The sequence below is a fragment of the Dryas octopetala genome, chromosome 4 (genome assembly GCF_963921425.1).
Source record: "Dryas octopetala chromosome 4, drDryOcto1.1, whole genome shotgun sequence".
Taxonomy (NCBI): domain Eukaryota; kingdom Viridiplantae; phylum Streptophyta; class Magnoliopsida; order Rosales; family Rosaceae; genus Dryas; species Dryas octopetala.
Genome location: NC_141369.1, coordinates 20,622,308 through 20,643,184, shown reverse-complemented (window position 1 = coordinate 20,643,184; position 20,877 = coordinate 20,622,308). Strand labels below are relative to the sequence as shown.

At 36.9% G+C, this 20,877-nt stretch overlaps 5 protein-coding genes across 5 annotated transcripts; 2 read left to right on the top strand and 3 right to left on the bottom strand.

Moving 5' to 3' along the window:
* The first annotated feature begins 423 nt into the window (after nucleotides 1-423).
* LOC147287967 (nuclear transcription factor Y subunit B-3-like) lies at nucleotides 424-1,685 on the top strand. The gene has a single exon (XM_086239092.1). It carries the CDS (start codon nucleotides 713-715, stop codon nucleotides 1,376-1,378), a length of 666 nt encoding a protein of 221 aa, XP_086095218.1. The 5' UTR covers nucleotides 424-712; the 3' UTR covers nucleotides 1,379-1,685.
* A 2,302-nt stretch (nucleotides 1,686-3,987) lies between these two features.
* LOC147287966 (fasciclin-like arabinogalactan protein 2) lies at nucleotides 3,988-6,189 on the top strand. The gene is made up of 2 exons (XM_086241244.1): nucleotides 3,988-4,573; nucleotides 5,229-6,189. The coding sequence occupies exons 1-2, from the start codon at nucleotides 4,055-4,057 to the stop codon at nucleotides 5,889-5,891; spliced, it is 1,182 nt and encodes a 393-aa protein (XP_086097370.1). The 5' UTR covers nucleotides 3,988-4,054; the 3' UTR covers nucleotides 5,892-6,189.
* Nucleotides 6,190-6,545: 356 nt separating this feature from the next.
* Nucleotides 6,546-10,328, bottom strand: LOC147287965 (glucose-6-phosphate 1-dehydrogenase, chloroplastic-like). The gene is made up of 10 exons (XM_086239086.1): nucleotides 9,854-10,328; nucleotides 9,173-9,363; nucleotides 8,959-9,053; nucleotides 8,747-8,861; nucleotides 8,414-8,619; nucleotides 8,169-8,318; nucleotides 7,944-8,064; nucleotides 7,625-7,854; nucleotides 7,288-7,488; nucleotides 6,546-7,083 (listed from the first exon to the last, which is right to left on the bottom strand). Exons 1-10 carry the CDS (start codon nucleotides 10,041-10,043, stop codon nucleotides 6,834-6,836), a joined length of 1,749 nt encoding a protein of 582 aa, XP_086095212.1. The 5' UTR covers nucleotides 10,044-10,328; the 3' UTR covers nucleotides 6,546-6,833.
* A 386-nt stretch (nucleotides 10,329-10,714) lies between these two features.
* LOC147287964 (Galactose oxidase/kelch repeat superfamily protein) lies at nucleotides 10,715-12,995 on the bottom strand. Its single transcript, XM_086241632.1, has 2 exons — nucleotides 12,890-12,995; nucleotides 10,715-11,888 (listed from the first exon to the last, which is right to left on the bottom strand). The coding sequence occupies exons 1-2, from the start codon at nucleotides 12,917-12,919 to the stop codon at nucleotides 10,926-10,928; spliced, it is 993 nt and encodes a 330-aa protein (XP_086097758.1). The 5' UTR covers nucleotides 12,920-12,995; the 3' UTR covers nucleotides 10,715-10,925.
* A 1,188-nt stretch (nucleotides 12,996-14,183) lies between these two features.
* On the bottom strand, nucleotides 14,184-18,006 carry LOC147287963 (nudix hydrolase 2-like). Its single transcript, XM_086238879.1, has 9 exons — nucleotides 17,866-18,006; nucleotides 17,071-17,300; nucleotides 16,909-16,974; nucleotides 16,576-16,713; nucleotides 15,417-15,494; nucleotides 15,264-15,314; nucleotides 15,144-15,178; nucleotides 14,861-14,969; nucleotides 14,184-14,687 (listed from the first exon to the last, which is right to left on the bottom strand). Exons 1-9 carry the CDS (start codon nucleotides 17,990-17,992, stop codon nucleotides 14,487-14,489), a joined length of 1,035 nt encoding a protein of 344 aa, XP_086095005.1. The 5' UTR covers nucleotides 17,993-18,006; the 3' UTR covers nucleotides 14,184-14,486.
* Nucleotides 18,007-20,877: the final 2,871 nt, after the last annotated feature.

Here is a 20,877-nt window from a genome sequence, read left to right as displayed (position 1 = left end):
TCAAATGTTATTCATCTATATGATTACATGCACATTATTTGAATCTAAATTTGAGATCCTAACAGTATTTATACTAGCATGACGCAATTATAAAATTATTCTTAATTCTTATTTAATGCAATATGTTAAATGAATTTGGACCCATGAAGCCAGATTTGGATAAAAACTAGATACGAATCTGATCAATCGACAGGGATAAATGGATAGTAGGAACTGCTACCACTACCTGCATGTTAGCCACTGGCCAAAGTCAAATATGGAAAGGAATCCCATCAATCACTATCCAAATTCAGCTCGTGTAAAATGCTTCACTATACCAACGTCCAAGCCTCTTAAGGTAGTCCTTTCAAAATCCCCCAACCACCAGCTTATTATCAACGATTATAGTAACGCCACGTGTCCAAACCAGTAGATTGGACGGTCAAGATCTGACTTCACACCTTGTCGAGCCAAGCCGCATGAAGATTCTCAAAACGGACAGAAGACGACGTGTGAATTTCAGAACCGTCAGATATCCGGCCCCACACGCAATCCAACATCCAAAAACACCCCACCTTACCTACACTTATCGGGAAATAAACGGTCGATAGCTTGCCACGTGTTGCTCCAGATGCATTATTACCCGCCATGATCCAACGGACCCCAACAACTCTCCGACGCCATCCGAACCTCTCCAACTTAATTTCTCTCCGCCAAACCCGAAATCTCGGCGATGGCCGATTCGGACAACGAGTCGGGTGGGCACAACAGCGGCGGCCACGAGCAGGGCGGGGAGCTATCGGCGCGTGAGCAGGACCGGTTCCTGCCGATAGCGAACGTGAGCCGGATCATGAAGAAGGCGCTGCCGGCGAACGCGAAGATATCGAAGGACGCCAAGGAGACGGTGCAAGAGTGCGTGTCGGAGTTCATCAGCTTCGTCACCGGTGAGGCCTCTGACAAGTGCCAGAGGGAAAAGCGGAAGACGATCAACGGCGACGATTTGCTGTGGGCGATGACCACGCTCGGGTTCGAGGAGTACGTGGAGCCGCTCAAGGTTTATTTGCAGAAGTATAGGGAGGTGGAGGGCGAGAAGGGTTCAATTGGGAGTGGGAGAGACAAGGAAGGCGGCGGCGGGTCCTCCGGTGGCGGTGGTGGGTCGGCGGCGGGTGGTGGTGGTGGTGGAGTCAGCTCTGGGACAAGTGGGGGTGGTGGTGGTGGGGGGTTTAATGGGGTTTATGGTGGGATGGTGATGATGGGTCATCAGCATCAGGGACACGTGTACGGTTCTGGTGGGTATCAGCAACATCATATGGGTATGGGAGGTGGGAAGAGTGGTGGTTCAGCTGGTGATGGTGGTGGTGGTGGTGGTGGAGGAGCTTCAGTTGTCAGGTCAAGGTAGGTGCTTGGTGGATTTAACTAGATGATGATTGATAAATGACTCTTAATTTAGGTGGTCAATTTTCTTGTTTTTCTATATATATGTGATTTTGTGTGTAATTTTGTGGGAAAGGAGAGTATAGTGCATAGTACAAATGTAGCTAATGGAGGGAGAGAAGAAGAAGAAGGAACATGAACTGTGTCTGTCTGTAGTCTGTATCATATGGATTCTCATGTACAAGTAGAGAGCTCTTGTTTCTTCTTTCTGAGTTCTAAACATTACCCTTCTTCATTGTTTTCATCAAGGTGATTTAGTTGTTGGTATTGCTTCTAGTCTGTTTTTTTATAGCATCCATGATGCATGGGATTTGCTTAGTTGGAAATGGTAGGACTGAGAGTTTCTGTGTCTCTCACTGTTTTTGAGTCTCTGACAGAGGTAGAAAGGTCTTTGTATTTGTGTTCTTTTGAGGAAAGGGGACTTTAATTATGACCCAAAATATTTGGCATTCCTTCTTTGTGTACGAAATAAAGAAAGATCCAATCTACCTACACTGGCCTGAACTTGACATCTCTCTGTTCTTGTTTCCACATTTTGAGTTTTTGGTGTCTGTATAAACTACAAAGACATTTGTCTTCTTCACAACTCTGGCTGATAGATACCTTTATCATAATTCATTGTAAACCCAAATTTAATGGTTTTAGTGAAACACAGGAACTTGGTGGTACTGGTAGTCTGGTACTATCTTTCATTGGTTTGGTTTTGAGGGGGTTCTTAACTACATTGGGGAATTCAAGCTTTGATGGATTAAGTGGCTCCATACCCAGAAGGTTGTTCCATCACTGAAATTTTAACTTTGTGGACCCAAAAAATAATACTAAGCACAACTTTTTAATTTCCATTTTCAAGATTTTTGGAGTTTGAATTGACCTTGTATAAAATTTCCAGTTGTGTAAGAACAGTTATTCCATGTCAAAGATCTCAAGTCTTGTATCCCACTTATGTTTCCTAGTTCTCTTTCAATTCTGCTCATGTATGCAACTGTACAGTCCATGATGGTACTATATCACAGTGACATACATGACATCACAAATTAACAATAAGCCTTTGTTTCTTTTTCCTTTGCTTCGACTTTTCTTCTGAAGGTTTGAAAAAATTGGGCCTATTAATTTCTAACATTCAATGGTGCACCACATACTCCACTAAAGTCCAACAAGGTCCTACAATTATACCTACACCATTAAACAAGCAAAGCACCTACTTTTCCTTGTTTCTTTACAGAAATTTCATTCACAATGGTACTTCTAAAGTGTAATAGTAAACCACAGTGATGTTTAACTTTGTCTAATGAGGAATCACACAAGAAATGAACCATAGGAACATGGAAGATGCCAACAAAAGAAAATCAATCTAACATGTTAGAGAGGACACTTACCATAAAACTACAGCCTGGACCCAATAGAGAGCTTGAAAAGAAAATCCCAACCATCATATTATTATTGAATGTTTTATATTTGTATTTTCTTAAGGAGATCACCCAACCATCGCTGTCCATATATGTAGGCTAAGCTGATAATAAGTTTCTATTCAAACCAGTCTGGCTTTCTGGAGTGCACTGCTGCCGACACATGAATATAGCATAATTAAACATTTAAACCCTTTCTGCTTTGTCTTTTGCTAATCAGGGTCCAATGGCTTAATCACTACAATAAATATGCAAATAATTAAAACAAGACCTTGAGAATTTGAATATGAAGTAGATGAAATGGCAACATCATTATTTTCATGCATATGGCCAAAGAAAAGTTTATGCTTATTATGCATGAGGTGCTATGCAGTAAGCATAAAATTTAATAAATGGGAGACCCCACACAATTTGATGGATTTCCTGCAGCCCTGCTTCTCTATGATTTTTTGTTCTAAATTTTGTGACCATTAAAGCAAAAGTCCCTAATCAAGAGGTTGATCTTTTGGAAAGTTATGTAGCAACTAATCCAATCTTATTAATGAATCATGTTGGTCCCTATCTCCATCACGTTTCAATGAATTATTGGGTTTACACCTTCAAATTTGAAGTATTGCTCTTCAAAAACTAAACATCCATTGAACCAAACAAAAGAATGTAAAAATTGTAGCATATAATGAATGTATACATATAATACTCTTTTCATAATAATTAGTCACATAATCAGCACTGAAATATTGAGAGACATTAAAACACCCGTTTTATAGGTAAGAATTTTGTTATTTTATGTATACTCTTCTCATAATAATTAGTCACATAATCAGCACTGAAAAATTGAGAAAGACGTTAAAACACCCGTTTTATAGGTAAGAATTTTGTCATCTGTGGGGACCTATATTTCCTGCAGATAAGTCTACTGACCACTAGTGATCATTACTCTATTGAACATAATTAACCAATTTGGTGCCTAAATATATCCTCTAAATTCACAACTGTATAATACAATTATCCCAAAGACTGAAAGACCCACCACAAATATTATATGCCCTCAACCCCCATCTAAAGGACAAAGCCAAGCTGGCATAACATTGAGGGCACATACACAATAAATCAATCATACACCAATTAAATGAAACACCCACTACCACTACCACTACCACCACTCATCACTGATCACATATAAAGCACACAACCTCTTCTTCTTCCCATTCCTCTCTCCCCTTTGCAAATTCACAATGGCACACCCACCAGCCCTCTCCACCTCACTAGCCCTCTCATTTCTCTTCCTCCTCCTCCTCTCCTCCACCTCCCATGCACACAACATCACGCGCATACTCGCCAAACACCCCGAGCTCTCCACCTTCAACCACTACCTCACCCTCACCCACCTCGCCGCCGAGATCAACCGCCGCCAGACCATCACCGTCCTCGCCATCGACAATGCCGCCATGTCCGCCCTCATTGCCAAGAACCTCCCCATTTACACCCTAAAAAATGTGCTCTCCCTCCACGTTCTTGTGGATTACTTCGGCGCCAAGAAACTCCACCAGATCACCGGCGGCACCACCTTGGCCTCCAGCATGTTCCAGGCCACCGGCGCCGCTGCCGGGACATCTGGGTATGTGAACATCACCAACTTGAAGGGTGGTAAGGTTGGCTTCGGAGCTGAAGACAATGATGGCAAACTCAATGCCTTCTATGAGAAGTCTGTGCAGGAGATTCCTTACAATATCTCCGTCTTGCAAATCAGTCAGGTACCGTACATGACTAAATCAAAATTAACGCTCTAAATTATTAATTAGATAAATTCTTATTTGAATGTACGTAATAATTGATAATCTATCTACATTGTCAAAAAAAAAATATATATGTATATGAGAAAATGCTACTTAACCCAACCTTTTTTGTTCTGATCTATTTTAAGACAATGTATGCACACTAGACCATTACCTTAAAAATCAACAATAATTCAATATGAAAATGTCATCATATTATAAAGAGTTAAAAACAAAATAGTTAGACTATATGCATTTTAATGTATGCGGTTCTGAACTTAAAAGTCTTGCTAGGTATATATGCAAAACATATGAATTTTTTAAAAAAATCTGGAGAAAAAAAAAAAATTCATGTTTTCAACATATCTTGAAAATTTGATTCTTGATTGATCTCAAGAAGTATAAAATTCTAAATTAAAACAATAAATTTTGGCCACTAGACAAAGGTACAGCTAATGTGCATGAATAAAATATGTCAAAACTGGTCCAAATACAAAATAATTGAGATGTGATATATCATATATAGCAGAATTGGTCCACCAACAATATTTTAATAATATTCCTAGTCTCCGAGATGACAAAATTCATGTGTATACATATTAAATAAACAAACACCTAAACGACTGCGTTTCAGGTTTTAACTTCGGCTGAAGCTGAGGCACCGACTCCAGGGCCAAGCCAGCTGAATCTCACGGTCGTCTTATCAAAGCAAGGCTGCAAAGCCTTCGCCGGCTTGTTAATAGCTTCGGGAGCCGACTCCACGTTTGAGACGAACATAGACGGAGGGCTAACGGTGTTTTGCCCAACTGACGCCGTCATTAACGGCTTCCTGCCCAAGTACAAGAACTTAACGGCATCTCAGAAAGTGTCGTTGCTTTTGTACCACGGCATCCCTGTTTATCAGTCCCTGCAGATGCTGAAGTCGAATAACGGCGTCTTGAACACGCTGGCAACGGACAAGGCCAACAAGTACGACTTGACCGTCCAAGATGACGGCGAGGTCGTTAGCTTGGAGACCAAGGTCGTCACGGCAAAGATAACGGGGACGTTAATTGATCAGGATCCATTTGTGGTTTATAAGGTGAACAAGGTTTTGCAGCCTAAGGAGTTGTTTAAGGTGACGGCGGCGGAGGCGCCCAAGGATGATAAGGCATCAGCACCGGACGATGCCGATGCCCCTGAAGCCGATGATTCGGAGGATCAGACGGCTGATAATAGCAATGGAGTTGGAGGATTGGATGGTGGGAGATTGGGCATGGTTGTTTTGAGTTTGTGCATGGGGATTTTGCTTATGTGATTAATTTTTGTGCAAAGATATATTATTGGTATATGTGGGACTCATGATTGTACGCGCGTGTCATAGTTATATAGTAAAATTCATGTATGCATGCATGTTACGAGAGTAAAGTCATATGTGATCGGTTTATACAAAATTCCCTTTTTTTTTTTTTTTTTTTCTCTTGTGAGGGAGATTTGAATTCTTTTTCATTTGGAGAATAATAATGAAAGTGTGACACTTTGCTTGAATATTGAGAGTTGAGAGTGTTCTCATACTTTTGGACTGTTCATGATTTGTACAGTGTCAATGTACTTGTCATTTTGTTCTGTGCCATACGTAAAAATGTATTGTTTTACTACAATTATTTTTCATATTATACATTTGAATATTGTTGTGTGTAGGGTAAAGAGATGCATGGTATAATGATTTGTATACTTAAGTAACAATGTACGTAGAGAAAAACGATCATAGGGACCATATTAGGCGATCACATTATGGTAATTAACGAATTTATCATAAACTGATAATAATAATTAATGTAACATATAACATAATAACATAAATGTATATAACATAATCAGCTAGCTAATGCATGTGGTTAGAAAATAAATATAATTCCACTAGCATCACTCAAGACTAATAAAAAAAAAAGGTAGTACTACAAGAGAAATATAGAAAAGAATATGTCTTAGACTCTTGAATATTAATTACACATGTTGAATACATTGACATGCATGTTCTGAGAACATTCTTGCATAGAATATGATCTATACATGCACAATTGACAATTGTAAAATCCAAACTTACAAACAACTGAATTTGATTTTGTACATCAGAATTGTAGAAAAGAATACATGCAAGAGATTTAGAAAAAATTGAGAAGTACAAGATGAAAAATATATGAAACCAATGCTTACAGTTGACAATGGATAAGTCAATCAAATCCATACTACTCACTCATCAATCCTCATAACCAAAATCTCCCAAGCGAACATTGTGCTTCGCAGCAAGATAATGAACTCCCACTGGTCCACTACTACCATACCTGTAGAGCTCTGGTGCAACCTTCTTCTCCTCCAATTCCTTCAACAATGGAGTGAACACTCCCCAAGCTGCATCAAGCTCATCGCTTCGGATAAACAACCGCCGCTCGCCTTTTATTGCATCTAATAGGAGCCTCTCATATGCATCTGGGATCTCTCTTGGATACCTTCATACACAAGTAAACAACCCAATTCAGTTTTAATCAAAGCAACTCATGGTCAGAGACTCAGAATTAAACTTGGCTACCAAAACTATTTCATTGGCAAAGTTTAATTCAATCTCCTATATACAAATTTTCATTGTCCTAATTATATAACATAACCAAATATAGGCTACTACTAGTATGCCTCTGTATGGTCACATCTCTTACCTTGATTTATAAAGCAAATTAAGGTCACTGCGATCCAATCTCATTCCAAGACCAGGAACCTTGTTGTTAACCTTTAGATACACTGCTTCATCAGGTTGTATGCGAAGCACAAGCTCATTCGTAGTCTTATCCAAGTCAGTTCCAGAGTTCCGATTATACAAGTTGCCTGGGACATGTCTGAACTGAACTCTGATTTCTGCCCTGCATTTTCATTGCAACAACATGCATTGTGCATTGGTCAGTTTGTTCTTCAATTCCAACAGAAAAAAGGGCATTTTCAAGAAATTAACTCTACTCATGATCTGATGATCAAGTGCACCAAGAAACGTATACTAACCGCTTTGAGTGAAGGGCCTTGCCAGCCACCATCAGGATTGGAACTCCATCCCATCGCGAATTGTTAATGAAGAGAGTTGCTGCTGCATAAGTTGGTGTGAGGCTGTTGTTTGAAACAGTTGGGTCATCGGTATAAGAAGGGTATGAAATTTTGCCTTCAGAATAGCCCTTATATTGACCCACAACCACATCTTTTAGCTCAACAGGTCTAATAGAACGCAAAACCTTAACCTGATAGGCCGTCATGACAATAGTCACCACCATATGATCAAAATATGATTATCAGTTAAGTTTCAAATACGATCAAGTTTACAGAATACCTTTTCATTCCTTATATCTTCAGCATCTAAGCTGACAGGTGTGTCCATTGCAAACAGTGCCAATATTTGCAGGAGATGATTTTGCATTATGTCCCGGATGATGCCATAGTTATCGAAGTAGCTGGAGGAAAGCTAGCACAGTTAGGCAACATTTCTTAATGACAGAATCACATAATTTGACCAGACTATATCAGCAGTACGGATTAGGGAACATGTTGACCTAACCTGCCTTTCCCCTCTGTCCCATAGTCTTCAGAAAAAATCAGCTGCACATTGCGAATGTAGTTCCTGGACCATAAAGGCTCGAAAACTAGATTTGAGAACCGAAGTACCAAGAGATTCTCCACGAGCTCCTCACCCAAGTGATGGTCAATTCTGTCCAAAGAATGGCATGAAATAAACTCAGGGTCTGTGTATGTTTGTGTTATATAGATGTGTCATAAAATAGAAATGCGCGCAGAATAGTCTACCTGAATATTTGATCTTCAGCTAGATATTGTTTTAAGGTTCTGCTCAGCTCTCTGGATGACTCTACATCACGACCAAATGGCTTCTCAACAATGACTCGAGTCCACCCGTTTTCTGAAGAAGCACGATGCTTGGTACATCTAGTTACATCCACAAACACATTTGGAGGTATTGCCAAGTAAAACAGCCTATTTGATCGTTTTCCAGCCTGAAAGAAGTTTTGTACTAAAACTTAGGCATTGCAAAAAAATGAATAATATAGCTTGACAATTATTTAATTAAGCTTTGTACTATTTCATTCAGATCCCATTACTTGTTTCCTTTAAGGATGATACCTCTTTCTCCCTCAGCTTGTTGTCCAATTCTAAAAAGTGCTCCTCAGAGCTATACTGGCCTGAATGGTAAAAGCATCTCTGTAAGAACTGATTCATCTTTTCAGTACAATTCTCCCTGTATACAATATATTGGTAAGCAAAAAATACAAGACATAACCAATGAAAAAAAAATATCACAGATGAGAAAGTTATAGAGACAAGAAATGAAAGACCTCTGATCGATTCTGCATGTCAGGGTTCTGATAATTAAATTCCTTAGCTCCACATCAGTCATCACACTCCGAGCATAGCCATAGATTGTAAAATTCTAAATAGAAGAAATGGAAGGTTTAGAGTTACAGTAAAGCAATTACAAGTACCAAAGTACTAAAACAGCATTAGATGGCTGTATCATTTGAATATAAAAAGTAATGTGTAGAATGGAACCGGAGGTAGATGACCATCGTAAAAAAGAGCGAACAAAGCGGGGAAGATCTTCGTTCTAGCAAGATCCCCTGAAGCCCCTACAACTACAATGCTGAGGGTGAACTCTTCTTTGTCTGTTTCCAAGGGGGGAATAAATTGCTCTTTAGCTGGAGTTTCAACATCTTCGGCAGCCAGAACATTTGCAGGAGGACCTAGTCCACAAACCAAACTTGGGTTCAGTATTGGGACAGTCATTAAGTATTAGAAATTAGACAATGTCCATAGGATATAGAACTTAACTATAAGGGATATTAGAGTTGCACTAGAATACTAGATCAAGTAAACAAAGAGCATATGCTTAATTGTGGTACCAAAACAAAACAAGAAGTTGATCAGGATCCAAGATTGATCACAAGTTGAAGCTTCAGGATTGGAGGACTTTCTGTTTTCTTGCTAACCAAACATCATACAAATTTCTAAAACCAAATTCAACTCCAATTTCCAAGAAAAAAAAAGTTTATGCTTAACTTTAAAAAATATGTCTCTCTGGTTTAATTGGGCAAGGATGAGTTAAAAGAAACATTCTCAAACAATTTGCTATTTGCCAAAAGATGCAGAAGTAATTAGAATTATCAAAAGTAGGATGTGGTATGAATGAACCTCAAAATGGCAGGTTTTCACATTAAAAGCAAAGGAACTCACCAGCAGCCTGCAAAGAAACAACATTCAAGGGTTGCACATTGGAAGCTCTGATCTCAAAATGCTTGTTGTGATGAATTCTTGAAGTTCTGTGAGAAACCCATGTCCCTAAGAACCTCCTTGTTGGTAAAGCCTCATGCTTGAAGGAAGAGGGTGCAAGAAAGGAGGAACAAGGTGCCAAACGCATAGCCATGCTCGTTTAATCGTGTAGAGACAGACACAAAGAAAGCTGCTTATAAGCTTTCTTGTATTTCTCTAGGACAATATAGCAGAACCAATCTTGAATTGTTGGTCCAGGAAATATTAAGTATAAATCTTGGATATATCTTGATCCAAGAAAATCCATAGAAATCTTGGTCTTATATAACGACCCTTCCTATGTTGTGAAGCTGACAAATAACTGTAAGTCTGAAGCCACCATTATATGTCTTACCACCAAACCTGAAGGAATTCTAACAATAATGAAACCTTCTCTTTTTCTTTTTCAATACCATTATTTCTGAAACTTGCTCTGACTTTCGGATAGATGTACATCCAGGTACTGAACTAAACTGACCCATTTTTCTCTGGCCTCACTCTGACTTTCAGATGGTCATTAGGGAATTAGACAGACACGCAAAAAAGGACAGTCCAATAATTACGGGTGTGTGTGTGTGTAATCAACTAATCATCAGACAAAAAATAATAATTAGGTCTGTAATCCAGTTTTTTCTTCTTATATAAAAAACCCAATTGCCATAAAATCTTCTCATTAAGAATTGTCCCATAGGAAGATTAGATGGGAATTTAGCTACTCGATATGAACTATGAAATAGGAATATTTTATTATACAAATATGGTATACCGTATACCATACAAACACACTTTTAACCATCAAATGTCATCGGGTTCAAGACAGACTTCCATAAAGTGTTCACAATTGACAGAATTAGAAACACAACCTCATTCCAACAGCAGAAAGCCACAAGGTCATGCTAGCTTGGGTATTATTTTACACACATACATAACCCATAATTTCATTTTCAACAACACGTGCGCAATTGACATTAACACCATCACTCACTGTGTAATCTAATTATTTATTACCATCTACTTCCAAATAAGGAGTGAAAATGAAAATGTCATCAAGCCGATCATTACTTGGTGAATTCCCACCATACACCAAAAGTCCCACTTGCCCATCCCATTGCCCGCGGGAAAATGCACACCACCCGCGAGGGCCAGGATGATGGCCCGAGCCCGGCCCATCATCCCATCGCTTCCACACCAATGTCTCCGTGTCCAATGCGTACAGCTCAGCAGCGAATTTCCCGGCACCCATGTGACCTAGGTCACTGGGGTCCACTTCTCCACCGTATACGATTATGTATTTCCCAATTCCAACCGTAGAAAATACGCTTCGAGCTGTCGGTTTCTCGCCACTTGTCTCAACTTGGGCCCACTTACCATGGGCTGGATCAAAAGTGTGTACATCATCCACTTCCTCTCCAGCAAAGCCATACACAACCCATATTTTTCCTTGGGCCACTAGGAGCCCAGGCCCACCTCTCCCCTTCAAATTGTCCCCCGGTTTTGGGTATTGGATCCACTTTTGATCCACAACATCATAAGCCCATAGATCATTAAGGCGGCCGGCCACCCCGCAACCCCCGAATATATACAGGTGGCGGTCGTCGGCCGTCACCGAATGGTAGCTCCGGTGAGGTGGTCCAGTGTCCCCACTAGAAATGAGGGTCCACTTGTTTGTGGATGTGTCAAATGAATAGAGCTCATTCAGCTCCTTGTGTTCATTGTCCCTGCCACCAAACACATAAATGGTTTCTCCAATGGCTGCCATTGTCACACCGACACGTGGCGGTGGGACATCACCAGTTCCAGTGATTGCAGACCACGTCAGCTCTTTGAGGTCGAATATGTGGAGCTTGTTGTCGACCGGGACACGTGGCTTGAATTCACCACCAAATGCATAGGCCTTTTGTCCTACTAGGGTGATGGCATGTGAGCTTCTTGCTCCAGGCCCGCTTCCCTTTTGATCAAGCTGACACAATACACAGATTTACAAATGCAAATTAGAAGTTTTTGTAAGATAAATTTTGCAGTGAATAAAACAATTTGTATCATATCTTTCTCAATTTGCTTTAAAATTTTCATATCTTTTTCTTAGTAGTTTATATTTTCAACTTTTTTTTCTCAAACATATAAGATTTTGAAGGAAAATTATATATTATGCAGTCATGAGCAACTACTGACCAACCAATAATGATGAGGGAAGGGAAAGGGGCATAAGCAGGTAGGAGTACAAAATTTTTTTTAAAAAAAAAATTGGATAAGTAAAGAAAATAATTAAGAACATTTGTTTGAGTGCCAATAGAATCATTATACTATTATTAATAACACCAATGTTATAATCCAAACCAAAAGAAAACAAAATCCATGTGACAATGATTTTCTTTTCTATTTCTGAAGAAGAAAAAGTTTGACAAACCCAGAAGAAACTTTCAGTGGCTTTAATAGATCCAACCAAATGAATGACACAAATAATGTTAGCAAAAAAATATGACATAAATAATAACTTGCTTATTATTATTATTAAAAAAAAAAAAAAACTTGCTAATGAAAACAACAAACACACAAGCAAATAAACAAATCATGTAATGAATAGTAGGCAAATGGCAGTCATGGTAGCATCAGAGTCGCATCTTACTATAAAGAGATATACAAATTGTGATCACACATTATAATCTGCAGTAGATCTAAATAAAAAAAATAAAGAGTCTAATCCAATCTGTTAAAAGTGATGTGCAGGTATACCCCTATACATCAATTAATGGAAGTTTTTTCAAGTATTTCATTGATTTTAAGGAAAATAGGAAAACTCAAGATAAGCTGATAAGGTACCTACCATGTTTTAACCAAACACATTAAACGCGAAATTGCCCATGATTAAATTGGGTTCGAAAGAAAATGAAAAAAGATTATATCTTTATTTGCAAGATGATGATGATTGAAGCAGAAGTTGTAAGGAAGTAGAGAACAGACCTTGATCCACTTGCCTTGCACCACAGCCATGGCTGGAACAAGAAGTCTGGAAATGACTGTTAATAGAACAGAGGAGTAGAGAGAGCCAGTAGAGGACTCACTAGGTTTCTCATATACGTCTACTTGAGTACTACTACTTATATATATATATATATATATATATATATGCTTGACTGGCTCAGGCTGTTAATATTTCATTGCACGAGGACAAATGTTTTGTGGTTTTCTTATGTTATCTTGGCAAGTTCTATATATTTTGAAATGGTTACAAGAAAAACTTTGTAGGACTCTTCCTGTGATGTGACAATGTTAAGTGGGGTAACAGTCTAATTAAAAGATAATATATGTCTAAATTTAATGATAATTTTATATTTTTTTGGACATATATCATATTTTAACCTTTTTTTTTTTTTTTGCCAAGAACTATATTTTTATTATTTTGTATTGTTGTACAATACAACAGCCTCACACAAATTTTGCTCGTCATGCCACAACCACTACCAAAAATTCGTCATTGTGTGCATCAATGATCCCATTCATTTTTCTTTTATTTTCTGGATTGATTAATAATGAATACTTAAATATAAATTGAGATTAAGGCATGGGATGTACCTTGTTCATAATAAATTCAAGGTGGTACTTCTAAAACAAATAACAAAAGTCAAGGTGGCTTGATGAAATATGTTTAACTGGAAATGAATGGAATGCCACTCAGTCTTTTCCACCCACAGTTCCATTTATATTTTATATTCTTTGAAACCAGTCTTTACCTCCCCTGGGAGGATTGAATTCTTTTTTCTTTTCCCTTTTTTTTTTTTAATCAGAGAAGGATTTAACATTTTGTTTTCATGTACAGATAAGAGAATATACCCCAATAAAAATACTTTATTAAATCAAACCTGGGTCATGTCAAAGGCATGCGCAACTTGTATTATTTAAAACCATTGGGCAGGTTTTGGTCGCTGTTAAAGAAGTTTTATTGTAGGATATAATATAGATAAGATTAAATATTCAGAAAAGAAAAGAGTAGTGCTTATTTGTTGGACTATATGAATATTTGATATGTTATTCAAGTTGTGTTGTGAAGCTAGAGTCATAAGTGAAAACATGTATGAAAGTGGTGAAAGAGACGGAGAAATGGGTTAGAATTAAGATAAATTATGAGTTTGATCCCTTAAAAAAGGTGTAGTGCAATTGGTGGAAGAACATTTAGGCCATATGGGCATAAGTCCCAACAGAATCAGTAATGCAAGGTGTAAACTTGCATGGATCTCAAACAATGACAAAAATAAAATGGAACAAGCAACTTATATATTTATTATCTTAAAGCCAGAGAAAATGGCACATGTAGTTTGGGAAACTGCATCAAATCTATTAGCAGAGTTTCTGACCTACAATATCCCAAGAGTCATACAGCTTGCAGTAATTAAAACATTAGAATTTTCCTGTATACAGAAATATAAATTACATCAATATATACAGGAACCATTATTGACATTCCTTCAACTGTTAAGACATCAAATTTAACTACCATGGAGATGCACAGTACATGCTGTTGCAAATATGTTGTGGAGTTGGGTCAAGCTTTGTACTGCTGCTAACCAGAAGTCAGTAGGTTGCCCATGTCCCGTTTGTTGAAGTACAAGTAGCTTGTTTTTCCAGAGGATGTAGTTGTACCCAGTGGAGTAAAACCAGCGTAGTCCTTATCTGATTTTGCCAAGCATATTTCTGCTACATAATCAAAGAGCTTGTTTTGTTTGACAAAGGGTTGAGCTGCATAGTCCCCAACCGGCATCCACTGAAAACAATTGACAAAAGATAACACTTTAGAATAGCTTATCATGTTTTAACATTGAGTGATGCTATGTAACATTTAGAAGAGAGAACAAGCCATCTTTTCTGCCATCCGAACAGTTTAAGGTAAACTAATCATTATATGCTATGGTAGATTTTTCATCTACCAGATAGTACCTGGGCTGCCGCAATCTCTAAATTCTGCTTCTGGATGTCAAAGGATTGTGGTTTTAACATACAAACGAAAAACAAATCTGATTTTCGGAAGAATGACTTGTGGCTTTGCCTGTAGAGAGATGGAGAGAGATTAAAAGGAGGGCATATTTGACAATGAGGATAATATTATATGCATGATACCTGATTCCTTCAGTGTATCATGTTACTACCCAGTCAACACAAAGTAAACACAGATATCTATAAATGCATAGAAGATTTCTTTGGTTGGAGGCAAGTTTCTCACCTAAATGCTAAAATTTCCACAAATTCTGTCTCAATCTGTCAAAAAAAAAAATGGTATTATATTTACATTGGTATTTGATAGCCTGTTTACTGATACTATATCCAATCAGTTATCACTTACTCCTGTCTCTTCTTTGACTTCTCTAACTGCAGCTGCACATATATCTTCACCCTGTGGATGGAAAAAAAAAAAAAAAAAATTATCAATGGCTAGAAGATAATTTCAAATATTTATTAAGAATTTGATGAGAGGTCTGCTCTTGTATGCACTCACTTCATTAACAACCCCAGTTGGCATCTTCCATACACCTGTATCTCTGAATCTGCCACTGATCTCCTGAACCACAAGCACCTACCAAACGAATAATATAGTAGACAAAGTACACATCAATGGAAGCATAACGTCGTAAAAAGAGATTTCAACATAAGAAACTTACAGAACTACTTAGAATGATGGCAAAGTACTGATGTATAAGTGCTTTAAAGAAACATGACAGCCAATCCTAGTTTCTAACTTACAACTTTTAATTGTGGATGCAGATGTGAAAGGAATATGCATCTAGTATATATATTAAAAGAAACTTTCCTTTAAATTTTTTACTGCTGGTCTTAAGATTGGAAGCTAGACAGTTTATTGAGCATTATGCAGGGGATGGCAGTACTATATTTCGTTGGTATGGAATCGACACATGGATGGTCCTCTCACGGATAAGTATGGTCGAAGAATCTAGGAGGCAGCTAGCTCTGGAAAAAGCTAAAGTTTCCTTGTAGCTGGCCAATGGATATGACCTCCAGCAAGGACTGACTCCATGTAGAAATTAAAACCAAGCTGATTGAGGTTAGATTGTAGTAACAAGATCTGGTGAGTCATGCAAGACATTCAAATAAAGATTATATCTTACAAGAGTATACAAAATTCAAAAGAAGATTCTTTGTAGGGAATGGGGTCTGCCTATAAATTTTCTTCAATGATTGTTATCCTTTGTCTATATCTGTTTATTTTGGTACTTAGGTTGTTCTAGGGTTGTTTGCAGCTTATGATGCTAGTTTTTATTGTCTGCTTTGCAGTTGTTTTGGTTGAATAAAGTGTCATTCATCCCAAAAAGAAATTGAAGTGGTTGAGTCAAAGACACTGGAGTAGGTTATTGGGCATCATGGAATGGCCTTCTGAACGAACCAAATTTTAGATATAGTTGGAAGTTGAAACATGAATGAATATAATTATCTGCTCTAGAAGCTAACAATTCCACAGTTAAGTACATAAAAGATCAATTCTTGGTTAGAAAATCTATTTCAAGTAAGAGGTTAAACAGTGGGTCTCAGACACCAGCAATGTTAGAAACACAAAAGTAATATGTTTAAGAGTTGAACTTTCATTCTTGATGTCATGTTTAGAACACTAGGGAAATTAGACTTAAATGCAGAAGGAATACCTCTCTCTTATTGTTCATGACAAAAGCTCCGATCCCCACTCGGTGAGAGGCATTTGCAGGAAGAGTATCAACAGTTTCAGGAATCCATTTTACAAGCATTAAGTAATCTGGTTCAGCATGGTGATACCTGAATCCTTCCTGCACACAGTAGCAAAAGAAGCCATTGGGATAGGGTTGGATATTATATTTCAAATTTTTTACTTTGGTTATTAGTTGATCAAACAATAAGTCTACTGGATTAGCATAATATTACCAATAGTTCCCAATTAGCGAGAAATTCAATCTTTGATCAGTAGGCTCCATAAGAGCTACCAATAGAATCTATAAAAATACCTTAACTACAGCATCAACAAGATGTGAAAATTCAATGGGCAATTTGATCCAAACCCCCTTCTTTCCCTACAATGATTTGCAGCAACCTTACATCAAGTGAACACCAGAAACCAAAAAAACTGATGAAATTGAAATAAATAAACAATAAAACAAAAAAGTTACCTTTTGGCTCCATTGTGAAATTGAAGCTTTAAGCAAAGAGGCAAAAACCTCAGAATCCATAGGCTGATCCTTCATGTCTACAACAACTCCACCATGTAAATCCTCAACTGCACCGAGTAATTGAATCTGCTCAATCCCATTTTCAGTCATGCGCACTTGGTTTGCAGCAGAAGATGAACTTGTTGAAACAGACATGGCTTGAACCAAGAAAGGAGCTTTATCTTTTGGGTCTGAAGAAAAAGGCAAAAGTCATTCATGTAGATTTTACTTTAATCAACCACTGAAAACAACTCACCAATTGCAAATGCTCAAGAGTCCAGACAGAAAGAAAAACTAAAAGAAGTAAGCCAGGGTGTTCTTTCTTTTGACCTCCACCCAGAAATAATTAACACTAATCATTCAATGGCAGATGGGTACCGTATTTCGGTATTTCCACACCCCCAAAGAGCTGTCCATACATACCAAGCGGCAAGCGCCAGGCTTTGGTTTATTATACTATTATCTTGTTTTATCTTAATAATGGACTCAAATTTTGACAAGTGATGGACACCACATACAATATAGACAATAATTCCAGCAAAGTACTATAATATTCATCAAATTTGTTGACCAAATTTCACCAAATAATAATAAGGAGTAAGGACTCACTACTAACCTCATTTATTTCTAAATGAACATGTGTAACATATCATATTTAGTGAGTCCAACATTATTTTGTTTGAGATGCATGAAATTTAACAAGTACATCAATGCCTCAATGGCATAAATAAAGGACCAAACATGTTTAAACCATACCTTCGGGAAAGCCAAGGCAGGATGGTGAAACAGTTCCAAGACAAGGCCTCTTTGGAAGTGGATGATGGGCCACACGAGAAGAAAACGCTGGAGAGACTTTATTTGCTGAAGAATTAAGGTATGGCATCAACACTACTTTGCTGGTGGCTCTGAACCTCTGCATCAATATATCTATATTTAATAAGAATGAAGAATGAATCTAAGTCTCAAGTCTCAACACGTGTAGATATCGCCTGATAAAGTTAAATGAGTTCTCATGCTGTGGCAACATTTTTATACCCTCTTTGTTCTTGGAAGAGGACATGAATTTTCATTTCCTTGCTTGCTATATGGGGTTTTGTGACTTTGAATGAGTAAGTCCTTGCATTTGTTGGCACGGAATTTTTCAGTTTCCAAGAGGAAACATGTAAATTATGACAGGGTCAAAAACAAAAAAACAAAAAAGAAGAAGAAGAAGAAGTTGGACCCAGAAACACTTGGCACCCTGCATCTTCTCAATATTTTCTGCGTTGTTGGTTTGTTATAAAAACGTAGGAAAATCAATAGGAATTGAAGATAGAATAGTGCTATGATATATTATGTAGCTTGCTTCTAATTGCACATTACATGTATATAGTATAGTTCAGCTTATCTAAGAGACTTAATATAAGCAATACTTGAGAGACAATTTATTTAATGATTAAATTCAATATAATTGTGAAATTATAATTTGTTGAAGTAAATCAAACTCTTGAATGTGTCTTCTCTCATGTTAAGTCCCTTAGATAAATCAGATTGATAGTATACATATAAGATGACATATTGATTATATAAGTAGTCATCTTATGGACTAAAAAAAAAAAAAAAAACTTGACAAGAAAAATTAGAATTGTTTGGGGATTATTTTGCTAATTGTTCCTGATAAGGGTTGTCTTACTCTACCTCCTCATGTTGGTTTCGAATACACGTAGACCTTTCTAGTGGAAGTGGTTCGAGCTTTCCTTTGGAGTATGACATAAGTTACTTAAATTTCCACTAATTAATTGGTCATTTATATTCATAGAAAAGAGAAAGAAGAAAAAAAAAAAAAAGAATAAGAAAAAACTAACCATACGCAGAGAAATTTGTATGTAAGTCTTGAGTTTAGAACTTATGGGCAACAATTGATAAATAAAAAAAATTGACTATTATCACCGATTAACTGTTAGTGTAGTGAAATCTCATATCTCTGTTATTGAGAAAGATCTAAAATTTAAATTCTCATTATCTATAATAAAAATTAAAGACTTTATTACATTTTACTGACATGAATTTTGAGGTCAATTTCACTTCACTGCTAAAAAAAACCTACATGAATTAACAATTTGTTGTAATGTATTACCTCTGACTCATTTTGTCTAAATTTTGGCTTAAAATAAAGATGTTTAAGTCTTTTCAAGTTAGTTTTCTATTGTGTCAAAGTAGATAAAATGTAATTTTTTTTTTCTAATAGTAGGAACTTGAAAAGACCAAAATACTCTTTATTTTTAACAAAATTTTAGACGAAATGAGCCAAAGGTAATATATTGCAATAAATTTTAAATTCAAATAATAAATTGATATAATTTTTTTTTTTATGTAGTGAAATGAGATTGAACTCAAAGTCCAAATAAGTAAAATATAAAAAAGTTAAAATTAAAATATATAATTTGACTATTATTGGCAAGTAAAAGTGTAAAACAAATTAACAAATTGGGTTGAAATGCATGAGTATTCCATGCACGTGCTGGGCCGCAGGGCAATACGAGAAGTCAAGTAAGTACGTACGCGTTGTGAGTCTCACACTCACGAGTCACGAGTCATGACTCAGTAATCACAATACATTGTTCTCTTGTACGTATGGACATGGACCGTATGGTCAGTCCAAAACTCCAAATTGGTGGTTCAACCACCCCCAAGGTCCAAGTTCAGTTCCTTCTGGATCTCCACCTCCAAGAGGACCAAGACAAACAAACAATTTATATTATTATTATTAGTTTAATTTTTATCTTTTTAGCCAAAGTATATCATATTATACTAAGTTGCTTAAGAAAATAAGAAAAAACAACATTCTATAATTTTTTTACGTATATTATACTGGTCAAGTGTCAATATACTATTATACAAATACTTAATTAGTCGAAACAAGTGGGCTTGGCACTAAAGCAACTTGGTTCATTGGAATCGAGATCGAAATGAATTGTCTATTCGGCTATTCCAATGAAGGAAAGTGGACAATCTTGTAACATGCCCATTCTTATCATGATACTTTCCAAACCAACCATGTCCATTTTTCAAAATAATGGTAATATTAATTTAATTATACCAATTTTAATTGTTTTGCCCTTCCCTTATAGGCCTCTACCTATCTAAAAGTGTTTAGGACGAAGAAAAATACTGTACTCATATTAACTTTTGGGTTCTTTAGATTCTAAAGCTTAACCACTAATAATATTGGCTAAAAAGACAACCGGCTCAATTACTTGAGTTTCAAGACAAAATTTATATCAAGTGTTATACAGATGCATTTGTCAAAATTGTTCAAATACACATCAAAAAATACAGATGCAACTAAAAAAATGTAGATGCACCTTAGTATACAAATGCGCCTATTGAACAAATACACATGTCAAGCATTCATAGACTTAATTTATGTTCACGAATAATACGCTTTACACGCAGAATTATCCTTGACGTCGAGTTAGTATCTCAATGTCCTTATCACCAAGTTTATTAGTAGTTTGGTAATCATATGTAATACAAATTACATAAATTAGCTATTAGATGATATATAATACAAATTATACTTGTGATGACAGTAAATTTAAGGAAAATTTTGTGAATAACCCATTTTAAATTTTAATGCCAAATTTACTTTTGACCCTCACCTCCAAAACTAATCTTTTTTCACTCTTTTATACTTTTGGGACCAAAACACCCTTTAAGTCGCCATGTCTATTGCCTCGCCATGTCGACCATATCGCGACTACCTAACGACATTATGTCGACGAAAAA